Below are 24,787 nucleotides of genomic sequence, written 5' to 3'. Positions count from 1 at the left end.
TTTAGTTTCAAAATCATTATTCTGCGACGTGGTATTAAAAATTTAAATACTTGCGCATTAAATTTTAATAATCTATTGCAATACTTTACTTAAATAAATAATGAAAAACTAGTATATATACTTTTAATGTCTTTATTGCTCGTATACTTAAACCAAAATAATGTCTTAATGACGTAACAATTTGAGTATAAAATTATTTACTATAATTGTCAATACCTGGATAATAAATATTAACATTGAATACGTGTAATTACAGCTGATTTTTATTTATTAAAGAATTAAAATTTTATTTACAAAAAATATTTACAAATCATTTCGCATCAAGTCACGAATTATCAAATTCTTTTTGTATAAAAATTTTTCTACAAAAGTAAAAAAACAATTATTTTATTTTTTTATTAACTTTTTTTTTTTTTTTTTTAATAATTTTTTAGCTGTAATATAAAACATATATTAATGTTAAAAATAAAAAAAATATTAATAATGTACATAAGTTATGAAATACTTTTTTCACGAATTTATACGTTCTCGACTATGGGGAATTGTATTTACGTCTAAAGTCGAAACTTCGCTAGGATCATAATTATCTTCTTCTTGTTGATTAGCTCCTGATGATAAATGTATGACGCTAAAAAAGTAAATTAATTTTTTTCAAAAGAAAAAAAAAATAAATACAAAATGAACATGGCTTGCTAATAATTAAAACACAACAATGACTTACAGAATGAGAAGCAGTACTGCAATTTGTGTGGCAAAAGTGAGCCAATAAATAGCACTTGGTACTGTATGATATGTTGCATTATAAAGTTGAGAATATAATACCCCGCTAAAAAAAGGCACTGCATTATCACATACTGATAACATCGCAAAAACTTTACCTGAAATTTTTAAAAATTCAAATATCAAATAAAGATAAATATATTGTAAGAAATCGGCAATTAATTTGAAGTGATTACAGATTTTATTTCAATCTGAATTCCCTCCATTATTCGGAATTCCGGAGTTTTAAAAAATAACTCTACCTAAGGAGTAGATAGGAAATTTTTCTTTTTAGTGGAGTGATTTCGGAGTGGCTTTGATTTTCTTTCAATCTGAATTCATTTTGATTCAGAGTTTTTGCAACTGGTGTACTTTTCCCGCGCGTTTTTTTTTTAATTGTTCAAGTTTAAAGAACATTAAAAAAACAGGAATTAATTAAAAATTATGAACATTTACGACTCTTACTAGAATTATTTAGGAATGAGGCTAAAAAATTAATATGATTTGAAAATATTTATAAACATTTTTTGAGTTTAATTCGTACTTTTTGAAAAGATTAGTTTTTTTTTTACTTTTTGAATTGTTCAAAAAATGAGTGATGGGAACTAATTCTGAACTTTTTATAAACTCACAAAATTGTCAATTCAAATCAATTTTGCTTAAAAAATTTCAAAAAAAAACCCCGCAAGAAAAACCCACACTAGTTGAAAATTTTCAGCTCAAAGTTCAGAATTGTCTCAATTTTGGAATTTCACTATCGGAACGTTTTTAGAACAATTTTTTTTTACACGTAATCAATAAAAATGATTATTGTAATATACCTCGTTCATTAATTGGTACGACCTTGGAAGTCATTGATCTTAAAACTGGTGCGACTACTGGTCCAATTGCCGCGACTGCTGCCCCTGTGATAAAAATTTATTTTTATTAATACACAATTTAAATTAAATGATTAAAAATTCATCATACATATTGTATATTTACAAATACATACCAGCGTAAAATATATTTGGTACAGTAGCAGAGGCAAAAAAAATTCTACCAGCGGCATGAGATAACGCGCCAATCATAATAATAATAGTATCTTTCAATCCCAATAATTTACTCAGTGTTGGTCCGCCAATTAACATCGCTAATTGATTAATTATCATGCATAAATTATTTTAAAAATAAATGAAAAAGTATATAAATTTACCAGCGACAAAGAATGATGACTGAAATGTCCTAAATTTACTGAAAGTCGCAACGTCCCATTGAAAAATTCTCTGGGTGTACAAATAGCTCATGGGTTTTTCATCTCTTTGAAAAGTATAGAAAGCCATTGCAATAAATAATATCCACAAATGAAGTCTCGCATTGTTCTTACGTGGCTTAGTGAGAGTTTTAATGCTCGCAATAACGTGCTCTTTGTCAAAAAAGTCTGTGAAAACATTGACACCACCTAAAGACATTTGTCGTGGGTTTGTTTGCCACTTTAATACAATAAGCGAGTAAATAACAGATATTACAAGTAGAGTTGTGTTTATAGTAAACATTATTGTGTATGAATGATTAAATACGCTGGTAAATAGATAAGACCCAAGTGCAATACCTGAAAATTTTAAATTTAATTAGTAAAAACATTTTTATTTATTTATTTGTTGTGTTACCTGTTGGCATAGCACTTAAATAAGCGATATCAAGAATAGTAACTCGAAGTGTCCGTTGTTTTAAAGAAGAAACATCTGATATGTAAGCGAAACAGCTACCGAAAATTGCAACGTCTCCACCCAGCATACCCATGGGTATACTTGCTGTATAGATGATCATAAATAAATCCCAGTTGGGCATCAATGTGTTTACAACAATCATTCCGGAGTAAATAATTTTACCCAGAAGGCCTATTATTAACGGCAACTTTCTACCGCGTCGGTCACTCCAGTTGCCAAAGAACAGAGACAAAATTATTGGCACAACATGACCGGCGATGTTGTTCCATTGATGAAAGTCTGATACCGTCACCTGAAAAATATCAATACAATATAGATTTTAATATTTATTTTATAGGCATGAATATACACAAAAAAATTATCCACTGAAAGTAAACATTCTTGATTCGAGAAATTTTTTTTTGAAAAACTCAATTTTCTGAAATACAGTAAAAATATTTTTTGACCAAGACAAATTTTCTTGGCTTAAAAAAAATCTTGACTTGGTTCCTGAAAACGTAGGGCTTATAAAATATTTTTTTGACTCATGAATTTTTTTTTGTGCATGGAGTTATTCTTTTTTGAAACGCTACGGTGTCAGTAAAGTTGGACCATCCTGGCGACCTGACGGTAATTGAAATAAACCCATGCAAAAATTTACAATGTTCACAAAAATTTGTGATGTGGTCGCTGTAAATTTTACTATGGCTATGGTAATTTTTGCAGGTGGCCGACATGAACCGGCTTTACTAAGACACCACAGCATTTCAAACGAGAATAATTTCTCCGTGTAAAAAAAAAAATAAACTCATAAAATTACAGTTTCGCGTGGAAATATATAATGACAACAATGATAGAAAATAATAAAATTTTATGACAAATACTTAAAAATTTATTTGCGATCAATTTATACTAAAATTACAATTTATATAAATTTTTAATTCAGTGGTACTGAAATAATATTTTAATTTACTTTATAGTAAAAAGTCAATCGAATATAAAATAGAAAAATATATAAGACTATTGGCAAATCAAAAAATTATTAATAGTCTTATTGTAAGCATTATATGTGAGCATTAATTCATATATTGCATTATAACTTTTTTTTTTAAACATAAAATTTATCAGTTTCATTGAAGTATGATAATTTTATCACAAGTATTGTAATTTAAAAATACAATAATAATTTTTTTTTATTACACAATTGACTCATAATTTTACGATAAAGAAAAAATAAATTTTTGCTTCTCTTTGGTTCATAAAATTATTACAAAAATTTTTAACAATCTAATTAAACTGTAATTTTTTTTTTTCCATATGGAGAATAGATGAAAAAAATTTTTTTTTCTTACCTGAACAATATTTTTAACTGTGTCATTTTGTTTAATATTCTGGCAAACTTCTTCAGAAAACCCGTGATTAACTCTGCATGATTTGTATACAAAAAGTGCTTGCTCGACAACTGACGTTATCATGTAAGCCATGATATAGAGCCACATTGTCGGCTCTACAGATATGTAACGAATCCATCCGAAGTATTTTTTTAATACATGGGATGAAGATCTGTTTTGCACTATAATTACCTGGCAATTAAAAGTTTATTAATTACTTAAATTAAATTATGGAGTTACACATAAAGTTAAATAATTAAAATCTGTCTTGCAAATAATAAATTTAAAAAGTGATGAAAAATAAAATACCTCAGGTAAAATATCTTCGTTCATTTTTAAAAACTTATAATATTTTTTCACAGACTAAATACATTTATCAGTACTGTTATAATTATAAAGAGACACTAAGTCACTAAATTGTCTATCCCAAATACTTTAATATTCCCTCTATCTAATGTATCACGATCAGATGTCAGTGTTAATTCTATAAGAACAGTAATAAAGAACATTAAATAACTGGATGCTTTAAAGAAAAAAAAATCTTTTGCTTAAGTTTCATTTATGATAACAGTTATATACTTATCACAATATATGACGCAAACGAGAATGTGTTATTTAAATTAAAAATTTATAATAAATTTTTTTTTTTTACTTTCGTGAAAAAATTAAAAATTATCGTTACCGTAAGTGAATTTTTAATTAAATATTATTTTTGATTTTAAAGTAAAATTAAATTTCAAATTAGAGTAATTATTTGCATCTATTGCATAAGTAAAATAGAAGCAGTAAAAAATAATTTAAAAATATGACATAAGTTTTCGTGATTTTTAAAAAAAAATATTAAATTTAAAAAATGATTTTTAACCTTTCATTTTGGAGTAACTAAAAATCCATCTGACCACGTGTTTACAAGTAAATTCAAGTCGACTGTATACAGCATGCGCTCACTACGTTGAAACTTTCATAGATATTTTTATATAATGAAAACATTTCTACACTGCGCAAGAGCCGCAGAAACGCGTTTCCGTATTATCGATTTAAATTACACACACTCATTTCTCGTTATTAGTATGAGTATAAATGGTCCAGTTTTTTTAAAAAACTTGATTAACCAGTTCCAAGTCGATCCGTATCAGCGGTTGTTAAAAAATAAATAAATAAAATGCGGGAAAAATAAATAACCAGATGTTTATTATTTTTATTTATTTTTATAATCAAAAATTTATTTATCGTCAATCACGATTATATTTTTTATCAGAATTAAATATTGCACATAAAGCAAATTTTATTTTGTCAATTAAGACTTAATATTTTTTCTTTAGGCCATCAAAGATACGTCAGTTTGTAATAGACTTTAAACAGTTATTAAATACTATACATACATATAATATACATGTAATATAGATACAATTTATATATATATATATATATATATATATATATATACCTATATAATTATATCTTGAAACAAATTATATTGACTATTTTTTATCCGGACACTTTTTTTTCCTAATTTAGATTTTTCAAATACATAATAAATTTTAAAAGTTTCTATGATATTTTTTATTTCAGATAATTATTCTTTGGTACAATTACACAGAAAAAAAAATTATTTCTTGGCGCAAGAAAAATTTTATGCTGAATTAAAAATAAAAATTTTACTAAGAGTAAGGTAAGAGACCTAGTACCCGATCAAGGAACTAGTACCTGATCAATCACCTATTTTTATACTTATATTTACTAAATATAAATATACAAATACATGGAAGAATCGAGTACTAGTTCCCTAATCGGGTGCTAGGTCTTTTAACTCACACAGAAAAAAAATTTTTGATTAAAAGTAAATATTCTTAATTCAAAAAAATTTTTTTAAAACCCAAATTTTCTCGGTTAAAGTAGAAATCTCCTCTGACCAGGCAAAATTCTCTTGACTCAAGAAAACTTTTGTCTTCCAAAATATTTTCTTGACTCAAGATAACTTTTTTGAAGTTAAAAAATTTTTTCTTGCAATTTTTAAAGCAAAAAGTTTCTGGAACAGGTGAAAATTTCCTTGGGGCGAGTAAAAATTTTTTGCACCCAAGAAATAACTTTTTTCTGTGTCGGCTTATTTAAACCACATTTTATAATTATTTTTATTTTTTTAAAACTTCATTATATAACGTCATATATTTTGAAACATAAAAAATTTCTTCTTAAATATTATTAAATAAATATAATAAATACGTTGCATAATCAATCACGCGATACATTTTTTCAGCACATTTAAGTCACAATAATAAATATATACTCACTACTTTTAAATTATTTATTGACATATATATTAATATATTATTTGAATACGAATAACCATATCCGCATATTTAATTAAATATAGTTATACTTTGTTAGTTATCAATTATCACATATTTTAGTACTTAATTAATATTTTTGCATAATAAATAAAATATATATGCAAAAATAATAAATATACTCAATAATATACTTGACTTCTGTACTTCTGGACCTGCCAGTTAATCGGAAATAAAATGTTACTATGATTTAATTTCGATTAATTACTCATTCATTAATCTCGCATCAAATCCACTGTATATGTGGATAAAATATTATTTTTATCTTCGCAAATATTCCGTAATTGGATTTTTATCTTTTACAAATCCTATTATCTCTTAACCACACATTAATTTTTTAATATTTAAACAATTAAGACCACAAATAAAATTCATAAATATGCTATTAAATTTTATTTGATAACTTTTTTATAAGTCCGTCAACGTTAAAGCATTTTATTTTTTTTCATTTCGTTGTTTATCTGTATGCGGTCTCGTTGATTTTACACTCCATTTTTTTAATTATTGACAATTATTTTGTGTGTGTGTGTGTGTTTTTTTTTTATTATTGTTATTAATATAAATTATAACAAATAATAAATTGTATAATTTTTTTTTACAATTGCAATATATTTATAAATATAATTGCGTATTATTTAGGCAAAATATTACAAGGAATGTAAATAAATATATAAATTATTTAAAGTGAGTGTTTGATCTTAAAATTAAATACATTTACGATTCTAAATCGCTTTTGTGGAAGAGCCATTCAACAACTAATTACAACTATTTATTTGTTTATTTTTTCTTTTTATAACCATAAGTAGATAGTGGGAGAGGGGAGGCAAAATGGAGACATGATGGAAAATTTTTTTTTTTTTTATATTGAGTAGGTTACATCTTTTAATTTTTATTTATATAAAAAAAATAAGAAAAGTATTTACTTTCCCTTGAAATTTTTTTTTTATTTTGAAACAAACTGAGGCCTCTTAAAAAAATCGAAATAAAAAAAGACTATTACACTAAAAAAATTGCGAAGTGAACGCAGATCAAATCCGGAGTGAATGCGGAGCAAATGACTATCTATTTAGTCTTCGGAGTAAAATTAACTTCAAAAGGATTTATTTTTATATGGAACTCCGGTTCGGAGTGAAATTAACTTCTAAAAGAGGTTTATTTTAGTATTAAAATTCCGAATCAGAGTCAATGCGGATTTAAAAATAATCTAGAATACTACGAATTCACTCCCGATTTTTTACAGTGTAATATTTTTGATAAATAATTAAAAGTAGTGTAATAGCATATAAATTTAAGTAAGAAATAGAATATATAATTGTCACATTTTTAAAGTAAAAGAGCAAAAAATTTTATTTTAATTGTGAAAAAAAAAAAAATCAAATTTTTAAAAATTAAAATTTGAACATCAAATTCCTATCGAGGTAGGGCAACAACAGTCAAATTGAAGCAGATATTTCACGGATACATGAGATAAAAAATTAAGGTAATAAAAATGGACTTTGATGAGAACTCTCAAAATGATCAACATTTTAACTCGAAAATTAAAATGACACATTTGACATCTCGATGACGTCTAGTACACATAAAAAATTGCATGAAATTTTTTGCTCTCTCCCACCCGTAAAATTATATATAAACTTGATGTAAAAAAGCAGCTTTAATTTTACATCAAATTTACATGTTATTTTATGTATATGAAGGTTAAAAACTTGGACTAAAATTTTTGATGTATACTGTACATCATCGAGATGTCAAAAGTTTCATTTCAATTTCTGAGCTGAAACTCTGGTTTCCTGGGTAATTAAATACCCTTAAAAATTTTGAAATTGTTGAATTTTTAATGATACTCAAGCATCTGGTCATTAATTGGAGCTCGGTCAATATTTGCTACTATTGCCCTGATAAATTACAATTAAGGACCATTTTAAAAACTTTTTTTTAATTACCCCATTTTGCTTGACCCTCTCATAATTATTTGTTACTTATTTTTTAACAATATACATTTTATTGAGATTTAAATTTCCCGCTTGCCATTCAAATAATCTACTGATATCTTATCTGCCGCATAAAATTGTTTTACCGACAGTAAAATCGTCTGTTATCTACAGTCGTCATAAATAAATTCAAACTCTTAAAATAAAATTTGAAAAATAACAATATATATATATATATATATATAATACTATTTATCACTCGAATAAATAAAATAAATAATAAATAAATGTCTGTGCGCAAATACAAAAATGAATTATTAAATCTTAAAAAATGCTAACTAAAGATTAATAATTAATAATTAAAACGAGTGCTTAATTAATAATTAATTCAACAATAATCATATTAACATAAAATTAAAATTTTTCATTTGTTGCACAAACTAATGATCCAAATAATTTAACGAGATTCTTGCTATCGTTCATTACAAATATTTTTTCCACTTCAAGTCTTTTTAATAATTTAATCTATTTAAATCCAAAAATTTGTCATATATTTATATAGTAGCAGCTAATAATAAAATATAAGAAACAGTAGCTATATCGAACATCGTTAATCGAACGCAATTGAAATGAAATTAAATTAAAAATAACTTTCCTCTTATTGATATAAAAAAAGTCAATTGCGCGCTACAAATACTCTCACTTAAACAGATAGACAGTAAAAAAAATTAACTATCGATATTTCAAAGAGCCTGACTATTGATAATATCTGAAGGATCTGAAATTTTTTTATCGATACTATTGATATTGTTGTAATTAAAGTGACAATCGTTTTCAGGTATAGTAGCCATAGCTTTATTAGGATCGTTGCGCCCGTCTAAAAAGTAAGTTATCATACTTCCTTTGCCCTTGACCTGAATAGGGCCACGGCAAGTAAGTGGGTATCCTTTGGCACTGAGAATATCGCGTACTTCCTTCGTCACTTGAATGCTATCCAGGACGCCTGTCGAGTCCATTCTCGAGGCAACATTAACGGCATTTCCCCAGATATCGTATTGTGGTTTACGTGCACCTATCACTCCTGCCACGACTGGTCCGATGTTTATACCCACTCTCATCTTGAAGTTGTTGAAGCTGTGTTCATTTACGTAGGCCAATTGTTCGCGTATTCTCAAGGCATAATCTGCCATCGCTGTTATGTGCTTGTAGTCTTTCATATCACAGGTACTTTTTGTTAGACCTAACCCGATATTTATATCGTTAGAATCAATTTTTATTATTACTATTATTAATATACTGTAAAAAATTTTAAATAAAAAAAATTTATGAATTTTTAAATTATTATTTAGCAATGATAGAATTTGGAAATTAAAAATAGTATATTACACACATAGGACGGAAAGTACAAAAAAAAAAAAAAAGGATTTCTTGGTGTAAAAAATTTTTACTTTCCCCAAGAAAATTTGTAATTAACTTGAGAAATTTTTTGCATTATGAATTGAAGCCGGGAATTTTCTTGGGTCGAGAAAAAATTTCTTAGACCAAAAAATTTTTTCTAGCCCGAAAAAAATTTTTGTTTTCATTTTATGATGAAAAATTTTTCTTGCGCCAGGAAATTCTTTTTTCAGTGTAGGACATTCCGACCCACGTGTGAAATCACCTACTTGAGCCGAAGGCGAGGGTGACAAACACGCGAATTGGGTCTTGATGTCTATACAATTTTTCATTATCTCTTCATCTGAAAGTTCAGATTCTTGCCTCTGTTTGTGGGTAGAATGGCACATGCGCTAATTTTTATCATTTATTTTCTCATAATAGAAAAGAACGATTTTATTCCCTTTAAACAGGGCAAGAATTTAAACTTTCGGTGCAGGTATGGTGAAAAAAAACATTTTATTGAAAAAAAGAAAATCCCAAAACTGGATTTGAACCACTGTCAATATTTTTTAATGCCCGGGGATTTTGAAAATAATTTGAAATTTAAATTATGACAAAATTTATTTTATGGGGCTTGGCAATTCTGGTAGGCCATTTTACCCTACTCTACTGTAAAATTTATAATTTAAAAATTTTTTACAGTATTCAAAAAAGATAAATTCAAAACAAACCTGAAGCTGCCATATAAGTAGCTCCTGTACTCTTAATTTTTTCAATATACTTAAACTTATCTTCAGCAAGTATTTCATCAAAATCAGCAATTATTTCATTCAAAAGTCTCAGACATTCCACACCTTCATTATTAGCCTCCAACTCAACATAGAACTCGGAGAAGTTTGGTATTGACGCAAACATAATACACACAAAGTCGCACTGCTCATGATATAGTTCCTGCAAAGTCAGAGAAGCTGAGTTAAGATGAAAATGATATTATTATAGAAACATAATGTATATGTATCAAAATATTATAATTATTGTCAAGACACATGAGACACCAGCATCCATATATGTCGAAAGTGTAATTACGTACATCAGCAGAGTTTACAGTTCTCAAGAAGTATGCGGCGACATGCTCTGGCAGGATGTTTGCAAGAAGCTTTTGGTTGTAAGCCTTCAAATGCTCCATTTCCTCTTTCTCTTCAGTCGCCTGAAGCTTCCACAGAAAGTCAAGACGATACGTTGCCTCAGTGTGCTGGGAGTGTGCCACCAAGAAGGCCATGAAGAAGATCACCAGTACTCCAGCTAACCACCTGCCTGACTGATCAATGTCCTCTTCGTTTGAGGACTGATAAATGCTTACAGCCAAATAGCAGACCACGATTATGCTCAGCACTGCTACTTTGAAAACTGATGTCAGTATTTGATACACTGCACATGTTACCATCACTAGCATCACTAACACGGGAAATAGCTGCAATCAAATGGTTAATGGTGGTTCTTAAATTACATCATTGTTTTTTATTTTATACTGCTACTGCTACTATTACTACTACTACTTCTATTACTGCTGCGATAAATAGAGCAACGTAGTAGTATCTTCAAGTCTTTATTTACTTATTTTTTTTTCATTCTTACGTCAGAAAAAAGTGTATAATAACACGGTCCTGTTGCTGAAGGGATTTGAACCATTACTGTTGAATTGTCATGAGATTTTCTTGTCCAAGTGTTATTACTACAGACATTACTGTTGTCCAATGTGACCTATTTATGTGAAAAAAATGTTTTATATTTTTATACTATGGAAAAAAATTTTTAATATAAAGGGGCCGTTCTTAAAATACGTTAGAACTTATGGGGGAGGAAAGGGTGTCGCTTAATATGATTGAATATACAAGGGGGGTTGAGGGAAGGAGTCTAAGGAAACGTGACATTTGCAGCTTTTCTAACAATTTTTAAAATTTTTCTCTCGATTTTTAAAAAATTTCTTTTTATGATAAAAAGTCAGACGTTTTATATTTATAAATTTATAAATATTTCGGCATATATTTCCGTAATAATGGGGGGGGGGGGTCTATTATTTGTGATGGGTGTCCCGTCAACTGATCCCAACAATTTTATACCACGACAAGTGATCCCTACAAACTGATCCCATCGACGATTGATCGTTCATTGATTTTTATCAACAACTAATTTACACAAATTAACTTTTTATAATTATCTCATAGTAATTAATTATTTTTTGAAACTGTCATTGGGATCAATTTTCGGGCATCAGTTGTCGGAGATTAGTTGTTATGGAACCTTGTGACACAATATTGATAGGGAGATCGTAAAAAACGTGACGGTGTGAGGAAGAGGAGAGGGAGGGGTTAAGAAGGTAAAATTTTGCGTGACGTATTTTATGAACGGCCTGAAATTAAAATTACCAATGGTGATAAAATTGTTAAAAATGTTAGGAAGACTACGATTGTTGCGATACTTTGAGCTATCATACGATTTTCAAAAATGGCTATCGATATATTTCGTATCCACTCTGGTATTTTCTGAAAATAAATATTTATCTCATATTATATTTGCTTTCACGATACAATTTTTTTTCTTATCAATTTTTAAAATAAAAAACAAATTTTAATATCGAGCTAGTAATATAAAGTATAAAAGTTTCATGAAGCTGCTATATATCTGAAAGTTCAATGGATCTGAATACAAATGGAATTGTGAATTGAAAGATGATAAGTTAAAAAGAAAGATGAAAATGGCGAGTCGATATTATCACTATTCTCTATTTTCTATATAAATTTAAAAAAAAAAAAATTTTTAATAGATATTGTTTTAAAAATTTTACAAAAATTTAATTTTAATTATTTAGTTTATTGTAATAGTAAAGTAGAAAAATTGATAGTACCTCATTTTTCTCAGCTAGAAGAATACTATTTATCAAAAGTATGATAAATGAGCTGATTCCAGTGCACACGTAAAAATAAACACTCCTAAAAAAATTTTTACATTTATTTTTATAATTTTGAAAATTTATTTTATAATAACATGGAGTCTAATTTTGAAAATCAAGTTTGAAGAAATTTCGGACTAAATTTAGGGGTTGGACCAAATGGGAACTAAAACAAGTCAAATTTTTTACTGACATTAAAATTTTTTTTTTTCATTTTCGGGCAAAATGGAGTAACTCCGAAAAAATAAAAAAAAAAATTTCTTATATTTCTAAAAAAATTCAATCAGGTCAGTGGTTTACATGTGAAAAATAAATTATCAATCTAGAAGTAAACACGTGAAACAAATTTTTTTTTTAAAATAAGTCCCGCGCATTTTAAATTGTTTTTAAATAATTATAAAAGTCATGAATAATGATTTAAAACTTAAAAAAAAAAAATTTTAAGTACACCGTGTTATCCAACCCTCCAATATATTTGAGTATCGATAATAAATTATTAAATAAAAAACTTTTACTATAAATAATGAAAAGTAATATTTTTATTCATATATAATTGAATATATATTTTAAATTTAAAACAGTTTTGATTTAAATTGAGCATGAGAATCTAATTTGAATAATAAGATACTTTTTTTTTTTTTTTTTTTTTTTTTTTCTGTACGTACGGAGTGACATAGTAAGAACGAGACTAAAAAACGTGACTCAATTTACAGATGGTACCTCCGTGTGATATATCACATCTATATAAAATTAACATACCCAGACAAACTGATAGCAATTGCGACCACAACAATCACGTAAACGAATCCCGAGCACACGAAATACGCTGATAACATTCGATCTCGTTCTCTAGAATACTAAAATAAATTGTTTATTAAAAATCAATATTAAGTGTAACTTTACCTCTCTTAAAACGAATCAGTGAATATTTACTGCATAATGAGTCGCCGCATATTTACAGTATAGATTCCTAATTCCTATGTGGTTTCCCACATGGCGTTTACGGATAGATTTCTGTAGGAATATTAATCTGTTTTTTTATTTATATATGCGTATGAATTGACAGTAGACATAAAAATCCAGATACCCCGGATTCTATAAAAATTACTTATATAGAAATCCAGATTCCTATATAAACTTCCTACATAAAAAAATATAATACTGAAGTTAGCTGACGTCTAATAATTTTTGGAATTTATTCAAAGCGATAAATTATGAAAAAAAAAAAAAAAAATATTTTAAAAAATTGCACTTATAGTTTTTTTAATTTTTCACATGTGCATAATTAAAATTTATTTTTTTTTGTAATTGAGTTGTTGAAAAAAAAAATCAAAAAATTTTTAATACCCAAGGTTTTTTACATGGAATTCTCCCATGGGATCTCGATACCCATGGTTTCCTCTATGTATTCTTATGTAAATCCATACTTTTTTATATGGATTCCCATGCAATCCCACATGGATTTTTTTGATAGGGTTGGGACCGACTCGTAGTGAATATGTGATACTGAAATTGGCCGACATCTGATAATTTTGGATTTTTTTTTTAAACAATAAATCGTACAAAAAAAAAATATTTGAACAAATTGCGCGTGTAGTTTTTTGAATTTCCTACATGTGCATATTTTTAGTTTTTTTTTTTTTTTTTTTTTAATTAACTAGTGAAAATAAAAATCCGAAAATTTTCGATTCTGTTAACTTCAGGATCATGTAAATATTTACTGATTCGCAGCATTTTTCACTGATTCATTTTACGAAAATTTATCTTTATCTTCATAATAATCTTTATTAAAACAAAAATAATAATTAATTAACCTTTTCTTCAATGTCCGGTCTCCGAAAGGTCAAAATAAAAGGAGTACAGTGCTCGGACCTAAGTCTGTCGATGCTTCTAGCATCAATAGCCCTCATGAGATACTCATTCACTTCATCCTCAGGATCTTTCTCCGACTCAATTGTCTCGTAGCCGAACCCCAATCTGCATTAATTTTTCACAATATCTTTAGAAATTTATCTCGGATAATCTATTTAATTTATTAATCAACATCAATAATGAATATACTTGTTATGTTTTCCATGCTGTGAACCATGGCCCATCATTCGCATTTCCTTGGATACATTTCCATTGACGGAGTAGCCTTTTCTTAATCGCGAGCTCGTCAAATTATCTTTAAACGTATCTCCAGGGACAATTAAATATGTCTTGATATTGTGCTCTTTTAAATATGAATTTCTCTCCCCGCCATTTCCCTCTTCTACTTCATAGTCACCACCCAAGCAATCTAATGTTTCTTTAGTAATATGTACTCGTCTAAAATTATAGTATAAACAAAATAAATAGACAGCTGACAATTTAATAAATTAATTTATTTATTCATATTCAAGTTACCCAGGTATTCCACCACTTTCCATATAGTTAGCAAGAGTTACATCATTACTCCAGACATCGAATTGCCACTTTCTAAGCCCCAGTACACCACAGTGGACTCTTCCTGTATGAATACCAACCCTCATGTTGACATTCACCGCCATGACCTCTCTTACGAGCCTGTTAAATTAACGTCACACAAGTTAATTAACTTGTGTACTAACTAACTATATTTTGCTTTTATTTGTACAAGGGCTTCTATATTGATCGAAAGAAGAGCAAAAAATAATTACAATAATAACAGAAAAAAAAATAATCACTCAAATTAATTTAATTCTCAGGTTTTTTTTTATATTCCAACAAAATAATTATAATAGTACGTATTGTTAAAGAGTATTATCAACTAGGGTATAAAGGGAAAGAAAATATTTTTTGAATTGATTTTTGTGGTAATCCTTAAGCTGAATAATATCATAAGTACCGGGTTGATTATATGCGCTCGCTATTTATATATATATTTTTTTTTTTTTTTTTTTTTTTTTAATTTATGAGCTAACTGAATTTATGAGTGATGAGATTGTAAGCCGCGGTATTATGAAGAAAAGCTTAAGATGATAAAAAATAAAGAGAATATTGGATGAGATTTTTTGTCGGTCATGAATTGTTAATTTAATTGAAAATTACTGAGACTTTTTTTTTTGTTATTAAACTTGGAAATATTGTTTTAAGTACGTGGTTAATTTTTTTCTCTTCGTAAGACTATTTATTTAAAATTTTTTTTAAGTACTATTATTATTCTCGCTTCCTATTTTTATTCTGGATTGTAATTAGAACAGTGGAAATGAGAGGAGATATTAAAGAGGATCGTATATTCATTAAAGAATGCGTTGTAATTTTTATACTTTAAATATATGGATGAAAAATTTAAAAAAACATTATAATAATAATAATAACGAGCAACCTACGACTGCTCAAGTATTACTACCAAATTTATTAAACATATTTTCAATTCAACTATTTATTAAAATCTCTTCTGTAAAATCAACTCTAGAATCTTTTGTTTATTTTTATTATCATTGAAATTTATTAAGACAAATCTCATCAGTAGCTCGCAAACTTATTGATTTCCATGATTGTATAATCGTGAGATTCTTGAAAAAAAATTTACACACCGTCAAATTTTTTTTTTATTCGTCGTCTAGTATATTTTTTTTTCACTGATACCAAATTAACTTTTTTTAATTTTTATTATCATACAAGACGTGGCGTAAACTAAATTTGTTTTTATTTTTTCTTAATTATATTATTAGATATATATATTCAGTCATATTTTGTGACAAAATAATTAAAATATTAATTTATTTAAAGAATACAAATACGATAATCTTTTTTCCCGCGTAATTTAAATGTAATTCGAATAATATAGATAAATTGATTTATCTCGATACTTGGTAATAAAAAAGAGTGTAAACCATGAAAAGGCGCAAATTCGAGTCAAGACCTTTTAAGAGATACCAAATTTAATAATAATAATTTATTCTATTAGATAGATATGGTTGGAACAAAATTTCGCTTATTCTCTTAATAATATAAAAGTAATAATAATAATAATTTCGATATTATAATTTAAGTCAGTTGTGATATACATTTTAAATGTTTGCTAATGGCAATATTTAAAATTAAACAGTTCATTTATTTAGATGTCATTCTTGTAAAAGAAATAATAAAATAAAAAAAATATATATAATAGAACGGAAGAAAAAAATTACGAGAAAGGGAAAATTTTTTTTTTTTTGAGAAGTTAAAAAGAACTTGTTATTAATTAGTAATTAACAAACTTGAAGGCTAGCCATAATAACTAGTTTCTTAATTAAAAAATAATTAAACTTTTCTGAAGTCATAGTTTTTTTTTTTTTTTTTTTTTTTTTTTTTTTTTTCAATTTATTCAGTTTTAATTATTAATCACTGAATGAATAAGCAATAGGGGTGTACATTAGTAAGTTAACTTTTTTTTTATGATGATTAATTTCGGCGAGTTCCATTAGTTTGAGACGAGGATAAAAATTTTTTAGATAAAATTCGAAAATCTTAAGTGGGTTATAAAGTAATAAATAAAATTTAAAAATTTAAAGTCATTGGAAAATATTGTATAGATAAAAATTTTGAGAAGTATTGATAAGAAAAATAAAAGTAAAAAGTGTTTGAAGAGAAAGAAAAAATATTTAAAAACCGTTCCGGAGTTTTAGATATCAAGTCAATCTTGAAGAGTTTAACGACTGGTAAAAATTTTATTAGACGAGTCGTTGGACTAAAAAATTGCAATTCTTAAAATTTTACTTTTTAATTTTTTTTAACGCGCTTATTTTTAAATGGAAATGAATTTAAATTTAGAAGGGTTCAGTTGCGTGAACAAGTATTTGAAATAGTTACGCAATAGCATCGATCATATCCAATCCCATTTCCACACAGCAATGGGCATGATCCGGTCTCGGTTCAGGTAATCCAGATACGCAGTAATAACAATCCCCCAGGAGTTTAATCCTTAGACAGTAATGCTCTGCTGCAAGTCGATCAAATCTGTAAATTATTCATAAACTTGTTTTAGTTTTTGAAAAATGTTTATTTATGTTTTTTTAAATTAATGATTTAAAAAACTCTATATAATTTATTCAAACATTAATAGCTGATTATAAATCTTCGATGTGAAATTAGAAAAAAAATTTAATCTCAATAATTTATTAAAGAAAAAAAAAGGAATATAAAATAGAATTTAATTAGAAGTTTATTGTGTTAGATTTTTATTCGTATGTTTAAATGTTTTGTATGAACTTCAATATTTCGATGACAAGAGATAAAAAGAGGGTGGAATGCAGATAATTATTAATGAATTGAAATCGTGTCCTCGATGTTTTATCAGTATATTTCAAGCATTGAACGCTGATTAAATTCATAAATAATCTGAAATATTAAATCTCAGTTGAGCTTTTAGTTATTTCCTTTCTTTTATTATTATTATTTTTTAATACTATAAAATATCATGAAATATAATTAAATTTTTTCTATGGTCTTCCATAGAGTATTTTTATTCCGACATATATTTATTTAACTATTTTATTTCTTTATTTCTTTTGTAAAACATTTTTAAGCTGAATGATAATTTTCTGCTCGTACTTGAAAGGTAAAATTTCAAAGAGAACGTGATGCATTATAAAGAATAAAAAATCTTCAGTTATAAGTAATATTAAAAAATACGTATTACATTTACGTACGATATTGCATGACTCGAAATAATTATTATTCAAGAGCCAGAAAGATAAATTTCCCTTTATAACTTAAATTACATTATAACCCGTTACGTGATTGAATTGATAATCAATGAGCTGTAACTCGTTGAAAGAAAAATCTAAATAAAGTTTAATTCTTTGTTATAATTTTCGCAGACTTTCAAGCACTTATTCCCCAATTTATTATATATTTTCCTTTCAAAACGACTTATCGAGTCAATTGTCCGGAGCCTATCGCTTTCTTTCGGTCTCAATGAGTGCTCTCCTATAACCAGAATATGAAACTGGAAAATACCAATTAAATTTTCATCGATCCTCCACAAGCGTCACATCTTTTTTAAAGTAATCTTAAACTTTTCGAATCTTAGATTTCTATTAATTTATTAAGTGACTATCATTATACATTATGTAATTTTTACAGTTTTGAAGTAGGGGGACTTTGCTAAAATTTGGTACTGTAATTTCTCCACTATTTTTTTTTCCATGTACTAGCATGTCAACCATCAGTTTAAAAATTTTTACAAAAAACCTGCTTATATCAAATAAAAAACCGCTAGCCGTTACTGGTTAAAATCTAGACACTGATTGGTGGAAAAAAGTGGGCCTTATCGACCGAAAGTATCTACATTCTCGATTATTTTTACTCTCTACCGCTAGATGTCGTTCCAATCGGAAATCAACCTTAACCTTCTACCCATGTCTCATTTAGCATTCTCCAATTCTCGCCTCACATTGTCAGAGAATAGTCATATTGTCAAAGTGATCTCATGTAAAATGAGATTGTTGTTAAACTCAGTTACTTGAAAACTTTAATATTATTTATTTCTTTTTACATAAATAAATATAAACCCACATATATCATATTCCAAGTGCATTTATTAGTTTAATACATAAAAATATATATAAGTTAAAATATATGTATATTAGTATTTATTTGTTAACCAAACTTTTACAATCTATAAATTGTTATTGACTGCTGCGTTATTAAAAATTACTAAGTAAATATATAATTTAAATATAAATATATTATTTATTTAATTATCATTATTATTTCAAATTTTATTTTTATGTTTCAGTTACGGGATTTATGCGAAACCGGTGTCTGCAATAACAGTGAGTGAAAGTATTTTTTAGTATTTTGAATAATTAACAGTATTTTGAAAATTATGGCCCGTTCAGTTCTTCCCAGTCAACAAAAGTTGGCTGAAAAATTAATAATTCTAAATGACCGGGGTATCGGAATGCTAACTCGTCTATACAACATAAAAAAAGCCTGTGACACTAAATCAAAGCCACCGACAGTATTGTCTGACAAGTTACTTGAGTCGTCAATTAAATTGATTGTCAGAAAATTTCCTAACGTCGACGCCAAGGGATTTCAGACCGTAACAAATCTGCGAAACGAAATAGTTAAATCTTTGTCTCTCTACTACTATACGATTGTTGATTTACTAGATTTCAAAGACAATGTTTGTGAATTATTGACAACCATGGACGCCTGTGGAGTCTACATGGACATCACACTGAATTTCGATTTAACGAAAGCGTATTTAGACTTAATAACCACGTACGTTACTCTCATGATTTTACTGTCCAAGTGGGAGGACCGGAAAGCAGTATTAGGTCTTTTTAATATAGCCTATGAAATGGTTAATAAAAAATCGGATAACACTTTTCCTAGATTAGGGCAAATGATTGTGGATTATGATGTTCCGTTTAAAAAATTGTCGGAAGAGTTTATTCCTCATTTAAATCTATTGCGAGGAGCTTTGACTTCGCTGTGGGCAATTTATCCGAGCAGAAACATGACAGCAGATAATTGGCGCGCAGATCAAAAATTAAGTATTACAGGAAGTCCGGGTAAATTATTAAAGGCTGCATCAACTGACACTATGTCTTGCGAAACCTTAAGTATAGATAGAGTAGAAAAGTGGATAATCCTAGGCTTTACGTTGTGTCACTCGATTTTAAGCCAAGACCAGCCAAATAAACTGTGGACTACTGCCCTAGAATCCGGATGGGTATTAACGCTCTTCCGTGATGAGGTTATATATATCCATCAATATATACAGTCTTTCTTTGAGTCAATAAAAGGATACAGCAAAAGAGTTTCAGAAGTTAAAGACTGTTATAACCAGGCGATTCAAAAGTCTGCTTTAAGACACAGAGAAAAACGGAAATTTCTTAGAACTGCTTTGAAAGACTTGGCGCTAATTTTGAGTGATCAGCCAGGTCTTTTGGGTCCCAAAGCTTTGCTAGTATTCATGGGATTGTCTCATGCTAGAGACGAAATATTGTGGATTTTAAGACATGGTGACAATCCGCCAAATCAAGGAAAAGGCAAAGGTCGGGGAAATGAAGATTTAGTTGACAGACAGCTTCCTGAACTTTTATTTCACTGTGAAGAATTGCGTGCTCTAGTTAGAAAGTATTCTCAAGTCCTTCAACGGTACTACGTCCAGTTTCTGTCGGGTTTTGATGCTCCTGTACTTCATCAAATGATTCAAAATCTCTCAGGACTTCCGGAAGACGAAGGTGTCATTCTAAGTGACTTGTGTTCGATGATGGCGAGTGTGACGGTTAAGCAGGTGGAAGAGCATGAAATGTTTGATTTCCGTGGGTTGAGACTCGACTGGATCAGGTTGCAAGCCTACATGTCAGTGACTAACTGCAATATGAGCCTCGCAGATAATCGTGAGTTAGCATCTTTTATGGATACCGTAATTTTTCACACTAAAATGGTAGATTATCTCGATGAAATGCTTAACGATACTTCAGATTTATCGATTTACTGCTTCTACAGCAAAGTTTTCGAAGAACAATTTCACATGTGCCTTGAATTTCCCGCTCAAAATAGATACATAATAACTTATCCACTTCTATGCAGCCATTTTCAAACTTCAACACACCAGCTTTGTCCTGAAGAACGTCATCATATTCACGACAGAAGTCGTTCTATCGTTGACATGTTTCTCAACGAAATGGCTAAAGAAGCTAAAAATATTATCACGACTATTTGCGACGAGCAGTGCAATATGAGTGACAGACTTTTGCCAAAACACTGTGCGCAATTGATTTCACAGGCATTCAATCGTAAGAAAAAAGACAAAAATAAAAAGAACATTTACGAAATTCAAAAACCTGGGGTAGAAAGTTACAGGAGAACGAGAGAAGATCTTACTACGATGGATAAATTACACATGGCATTGACTGAACTTTGTCATGCCATAAACTATTGCCCTGCAATAAATGTTTGGAATATAACATTCGCACCCCGGGAGTACCTGAATCAGCATCTTGAGGCGAGATTTTCTCGAGCTCTTGTTGGCATGGTTATGTTTAATCCAGAATCTAGCGAAATAGCTAAGCCATCAGAACTTGTGATAAGTATTAGAGCCTACATGAATGTACTACAGTCGGTTGAAAATTACGTGCACATAGATATTACGAGAATTTTTAACAATGCTTTGCTTCAACAAACTCAACCAATTGATAGCCACGGCGATAAAACAATAGCTGCTCTATACACGCAATGGTATTCCGAAGTTTTATTGAGAAGAGTTAGTGCTGGTAATATATGTTACTCTGCAAACCAACGAGCATTTGTAAGTTTAGCAATAGAGAGCGCAGTGCCATTCAATGCTGAAGAGTTTACGGACATCAATGAGCTTAGAGCTTTGGCTGAGCTTGTGGGTCCTTATGGTATGAAAATGCTCAACGAAACTCTTATGTGGCATATCTCTAGTCAAGTGCAAGAACTAAAAAAGCTCGTCGCTAATAATAGAGAAGTTTTGATGGCTTTGAGAACAAATTTCGACAAGCCGGAAATAATGATTGACCAGTTTAAACGTCTACAGCACGTTGAAAATGTCTTGCAGAGGTTCACGATAATTGGCGTGATTCTCAGCTTCAGGCAGCTCGCGCAGGATGCGTTGAATGATGTCCTGGAAGACCGGATTCCCTTTCTCTTGAGTTCGATCGCTGATTTGCGACATCAGCTGCCTTCAGATGATCCGATGAATTTGGTTTCCGAAATGACTTCGGCCGTCGGGTTGACGTGCAAAGTTGACCCGACTCTCATCAATGCGCTTAAAACTCAATCAACAGAAGTTGGAATGGAAGAAGAAGAACATTTGTCTGTTTGTCTTCTGATGGTCTTTGTCGCCGTTTCTATTCCAAAATTAGCTCGCAATGAAAATTCATTTTATCGCGCGTCGCTAGAGGGGCATTCTAATAATATTCACTGCATAGGAACTGCTGTAAATAATATATTTGGTGCGCTTTTTACGCTGTGCGGTCAGAATGACATCGAAGATAGAATGAAGGAGTTCTTGGCGTTGGCCTCATCCAGTTTGTTGAGACTTGGTCAAGAAAATGACAAGGAAACTATCAAAAACAGAGAGTCTGTTTATCTGCTGCTCAATGAGATTGTTCAGGAGTCGCCGTTCTTAACAATGGATCTTTTGGAAAGTTGCTTCCCTTATGCGCTTATACGAAATGCATATCACGATGTATGCAAGATGGAACTCCAGATTTGAAGATAACTCAATGGTTAAGTTAATAGTGATTAAAGACTGATAATACTTTCCATAAATGTCAAAATTATTACGTATTGTTGCACAATAGATAGCATTTTAAGCATTAAGGTAATTTACTATATTATTTTATAAATCTATCTGCTTGTACATCACTTGTATTATATATATATATATTTATATATATATATATATATATATATATATATATATATATATATATAATCGGAGTATGCTGAAGAAAATAAAATAATTTATTTTTAACTTTTATTTTCTTAAAAAATAGTTTAATCTTCTTTGAAAAAAAAGCTCTCTAACTAACTTTAAATGGTGGCTATAATAAATAACTTGAAATTCTCATTAAACAATATCAAGTATTGAAAATAGATCGTCTAATAATAAGTAAAAAAAAAAAAAGTCCTTCTACTTAGTAGAACTCAGTCATATTATTGGAAAAATTTATAGTGTTAAATTTCTATTTTTTAAAGTATTTTATATACGCTTAAATATTTCAATAAAAAGGGATAAAAAGAAGGGGGAATGTTGATGATCATTGTTAAATTAAAATCGTGTCCTCAATGTATTATCAGTATATTTCAAGCATTGAACGCTGATTAAATATAGAAATAATCTGAAATATTAAATCTCAGTTGAGCTTTTAGTTATTTCCTTTCTTTTATTATTATTATTTTTTAATACTATAAAATATCATGAAATATAATTAAATTTTTTCTATGGTCTTCCATAGAGTATTTTTATTCCGACATATATTTATTTAACTATTTTATTTCTTTATTTCTTTTGTAAAACATTTTTAAGCTGAATGATAATTTTCTGCTCGTACTTGAAAGGTAAAATTTCAAAGAGAACGTAATGCATTATAAAGAATAAAAAATCTTCAGTTATAAGTAATATTAAAAAATACGTATTACATTTACGTACGATATTGCATGACTCGAAATAATTATTATTCAAGAGCCAGAAAGATAAATTTCCCTTTATAACATAAATTACATTATAACCCGTTACGTGATTGAATTGATAATCAATGAGCTGTAACTCGTTGAAAGAAAAATCTAAATAAAGTTTAATTCTTTGTTATAATTTTCGCAGACTTTCAAGCACTTATTCCCCAATTTATTATATATTTTCCTTTCAAAACGACTTATCGAGTCAATTGTCCAGAGCCTATCGCTTTCTTTCGGTCTCAATGAGTGCTCTCCTACAACCAGAATATGAAACTGGAAAATACCAATTAAATTTTCATCGATTCTCCAAAAGTACCGCATACTTTTCCAAGTTATTTTTTTCCTCTTTTTCCATCGCTCCTTTTTTTATTTATTTTAATTTTTTTTTATTTCTATTCTCGTTGGTAATCGTAGCTCTTGTTGCATCAAGAGTAATCGTATCCCTTCCGGCTCTAATTTTTTTAAATCCCTCTTTAACTTTATCAACTCTTGACATCGCATTTAGACAACAGCTACAAAAGCAACAAAGTACCTCATAAATTATATACTGCCGTGTGTAAGTACAGTGTAGTGTATACTTCCTTACTCTTTCCTTCATAATCAATACATTTTTTTTTCATCTCAACACTATGAAAAAAATATTGAAACTTTTTTTATATTTTATATTTATTCTGTTAATTTTGAATTATGAAAATATTAACAATAATAACTTGATCAAAAAAATTATTTAATTTACATTTCATTTATTTACTGAATTTAATTTTGATTATACTGTAAAAAATTTTTGGACTCGGCGTAAAAATTTTGTTATGAAAATTACACCAAATATCGTCTTAAATTTAGGCGGTATTAATTTAAAAATTTTACATCATTTTACACTACATCGCCGTGAAAAGTTTTCGGGGGCCATTTTTACACCAAAATTTTCTACAGTACCTAAGTTTTTTTTAAAAAGGGTTTACTGTGATTAAATAATATAATTAATATAATATACATTCGGTACATCTGATATTAATAATGTCAATAGAAATAATAATAATAATAACAATAATAACAATACCCTTTGTCCATTGGGATTTAATTAAAGCATAACATTCATTTATAATTAATAAATTATTATTCCACCAACTCGGTAGACTTCTCGATACATTTAATCAAATCAAAATTATTCATCAATCTTTCTATAAAT

General features: G+C 28.4%; 3 protein-coding genes across 4 annotated transcripts in view; 1 reads left to right on the top strand and 2 right to left on the bottom strand.

Annotated features, from left to right (window-relative positions):
• Window positions 1-502: 502 nt before the first annotated feature.
• Window positions 503-4,837, bottom strand: LOC106693369 (proton-coupled folate transporter). Its single transcript, XM_014440706.2, has 9 exons — window positions 4,704-4,837; window positions 4,148-4,322; window positions 3,800-4,030; window positions 2,409-2,760; window positions 1,955-2,350; window positions 1,754-1,891; window positions 1,581-1,664; window positions 722-878; window positions 503-628 (listed from the first exon to the last, which is right to left on the bottom strand). The coding sequence occupies exons 2-9, from the start codon at window positions 4,169-4,171 to the stop codon at window positions 511-513; spliced, it is 1,500 nt and encodes a 499-aa protein (XP_014296192.1). The 5' UTR covers window positions 4,172-4,322; window positions 4,704-4,837; the 3' UTR covers window positions 503-510.
• On the top strand, window positions 4,063-22,780 carry LOC103580106 (membrane-associated protein Hem). 2 transcript variants are annotated; one of them, XM_053742710.1, is made up of 2 exons: window positions 4,063-4,152; window positions 19,172-22,780. In XM_053742710.1, the coding sequence occupies exon 2, from the start codon at window positions 19,262-19,264 to the stop codon at window positions 22,631-22,633; it is 3,372 nt and encodes a 1,123-aa protein (XP_053598685.1). In that variant the 5' UTR covers window positions 4,063-4,152; window positions 19,172-19,261; the 3' UTR covers window positions 22,634-22,780. The 2 variants fall into 2 exon arrangements, with proteins under 2 accessions (XP_053598685.1, XP_008559970.1); XM_008561748.2 differs by lacking the exon at window positions 4,063-4,152 and adding an exon at window positions 18,820-19,093.
• LOC103580107 (adenylate cyclase type 6) overlaps window positions 8,793-24,787 on the bottom strand; it is a 69,950-nt gene continuing 53,955 nt past the window's right edge. Inside the window, exons 10-20 of the mRNA XM_053742699.1 lie at window positions 17,242-17,388; window positions 14,833-14,991; window positions 14,506-14,754; window positions 14,259-14,421; window positions 13,204-13,301; window positions 12,400-12,484; window positions 11,921-12,037; window positions 11,130-11,255; window positions 10,585-10,965; window positions 10,226-10,445; window positions 8,793-9,357 (exon numbers count right to left, since the gene is read on the bottom strand). Coding sequence (XP_053598674.1) covers window positions 8,861-9,357; window positions 10,226-10,445; window positions 10,585-10,965; window positions 11,130-11,255; window positions 11,921-12,037; window positions 12,400-12,484; window positions 13,204-13,301; window positions 14,259-14,421; window positions 14,506-14,754; window positions 14,833-14,991; window positions 17,242-17,388 — 2,242 coding nt within the window. The 3' untranslated portion in view covers window positions 8,793-8,860. The remainder of the gene's footprint in view (window positions 9,358-10,225; window positions 10,446-10,584; window positions 10,966-11,129; window positions 11,256-11,920; window positions 12,038-12,399; window positions 12,485-13,203; window positions 13,302-14,258; window positions 14,422-14,505; window positions 14,755-14,832; window positions 14,992-17,241; window positions 17,389-24,787) is intronic.

Source organism: Microplitis demolitor, chromosome 1, assembly GCF_026212275.2.
Source record: "Microplitis demolitor isolate Queensland-Clemson2020A chromosome 1, iyMicDemo2.1a, whole genome shotgun sequence".
Lineage (NCBI taxonomy): Eukaryota > Metazoa > Arthropoda > Insecta > Hymenoptera > Braconidae > Microplitis > Microplitis demolitor.
Note: the sequence above shows the minus strand (reverse complement) of the source record. Positions and strands in the feature narration are given on the sequence as shown.

Excerpts from the sequence above, each read along its gene's own strand:
- LOC106693369 (XM_014440706.2), bottom strand. The coding sequence starts at position 4,171 with ATGAACGAAGATATTTTACCTGAG. Across the intron at positions 2,351-2,408 it reads TTTAAGTGCTATGCCAACAG|GTATTGCACTTGGGTCTTAT; the intron begins GTAACACAACAA and ends TAAAATTTTCAG. Across the intron at positions 1,665-1,753 it reads ACCAAATATATTTTACGCTG|GGGCAGCAGTCGCGGCAATT; the intron begins GTATGTATTTGT and ends TTTTTATCACAG.
- LOC103580106 (XM_053742710.1), top strand. The coding sequence starts at position 19,262 with ATGGCCCGTTCAGTTCTTCCCAGTCAACAAAAGTTGGCTGAAAAATTA.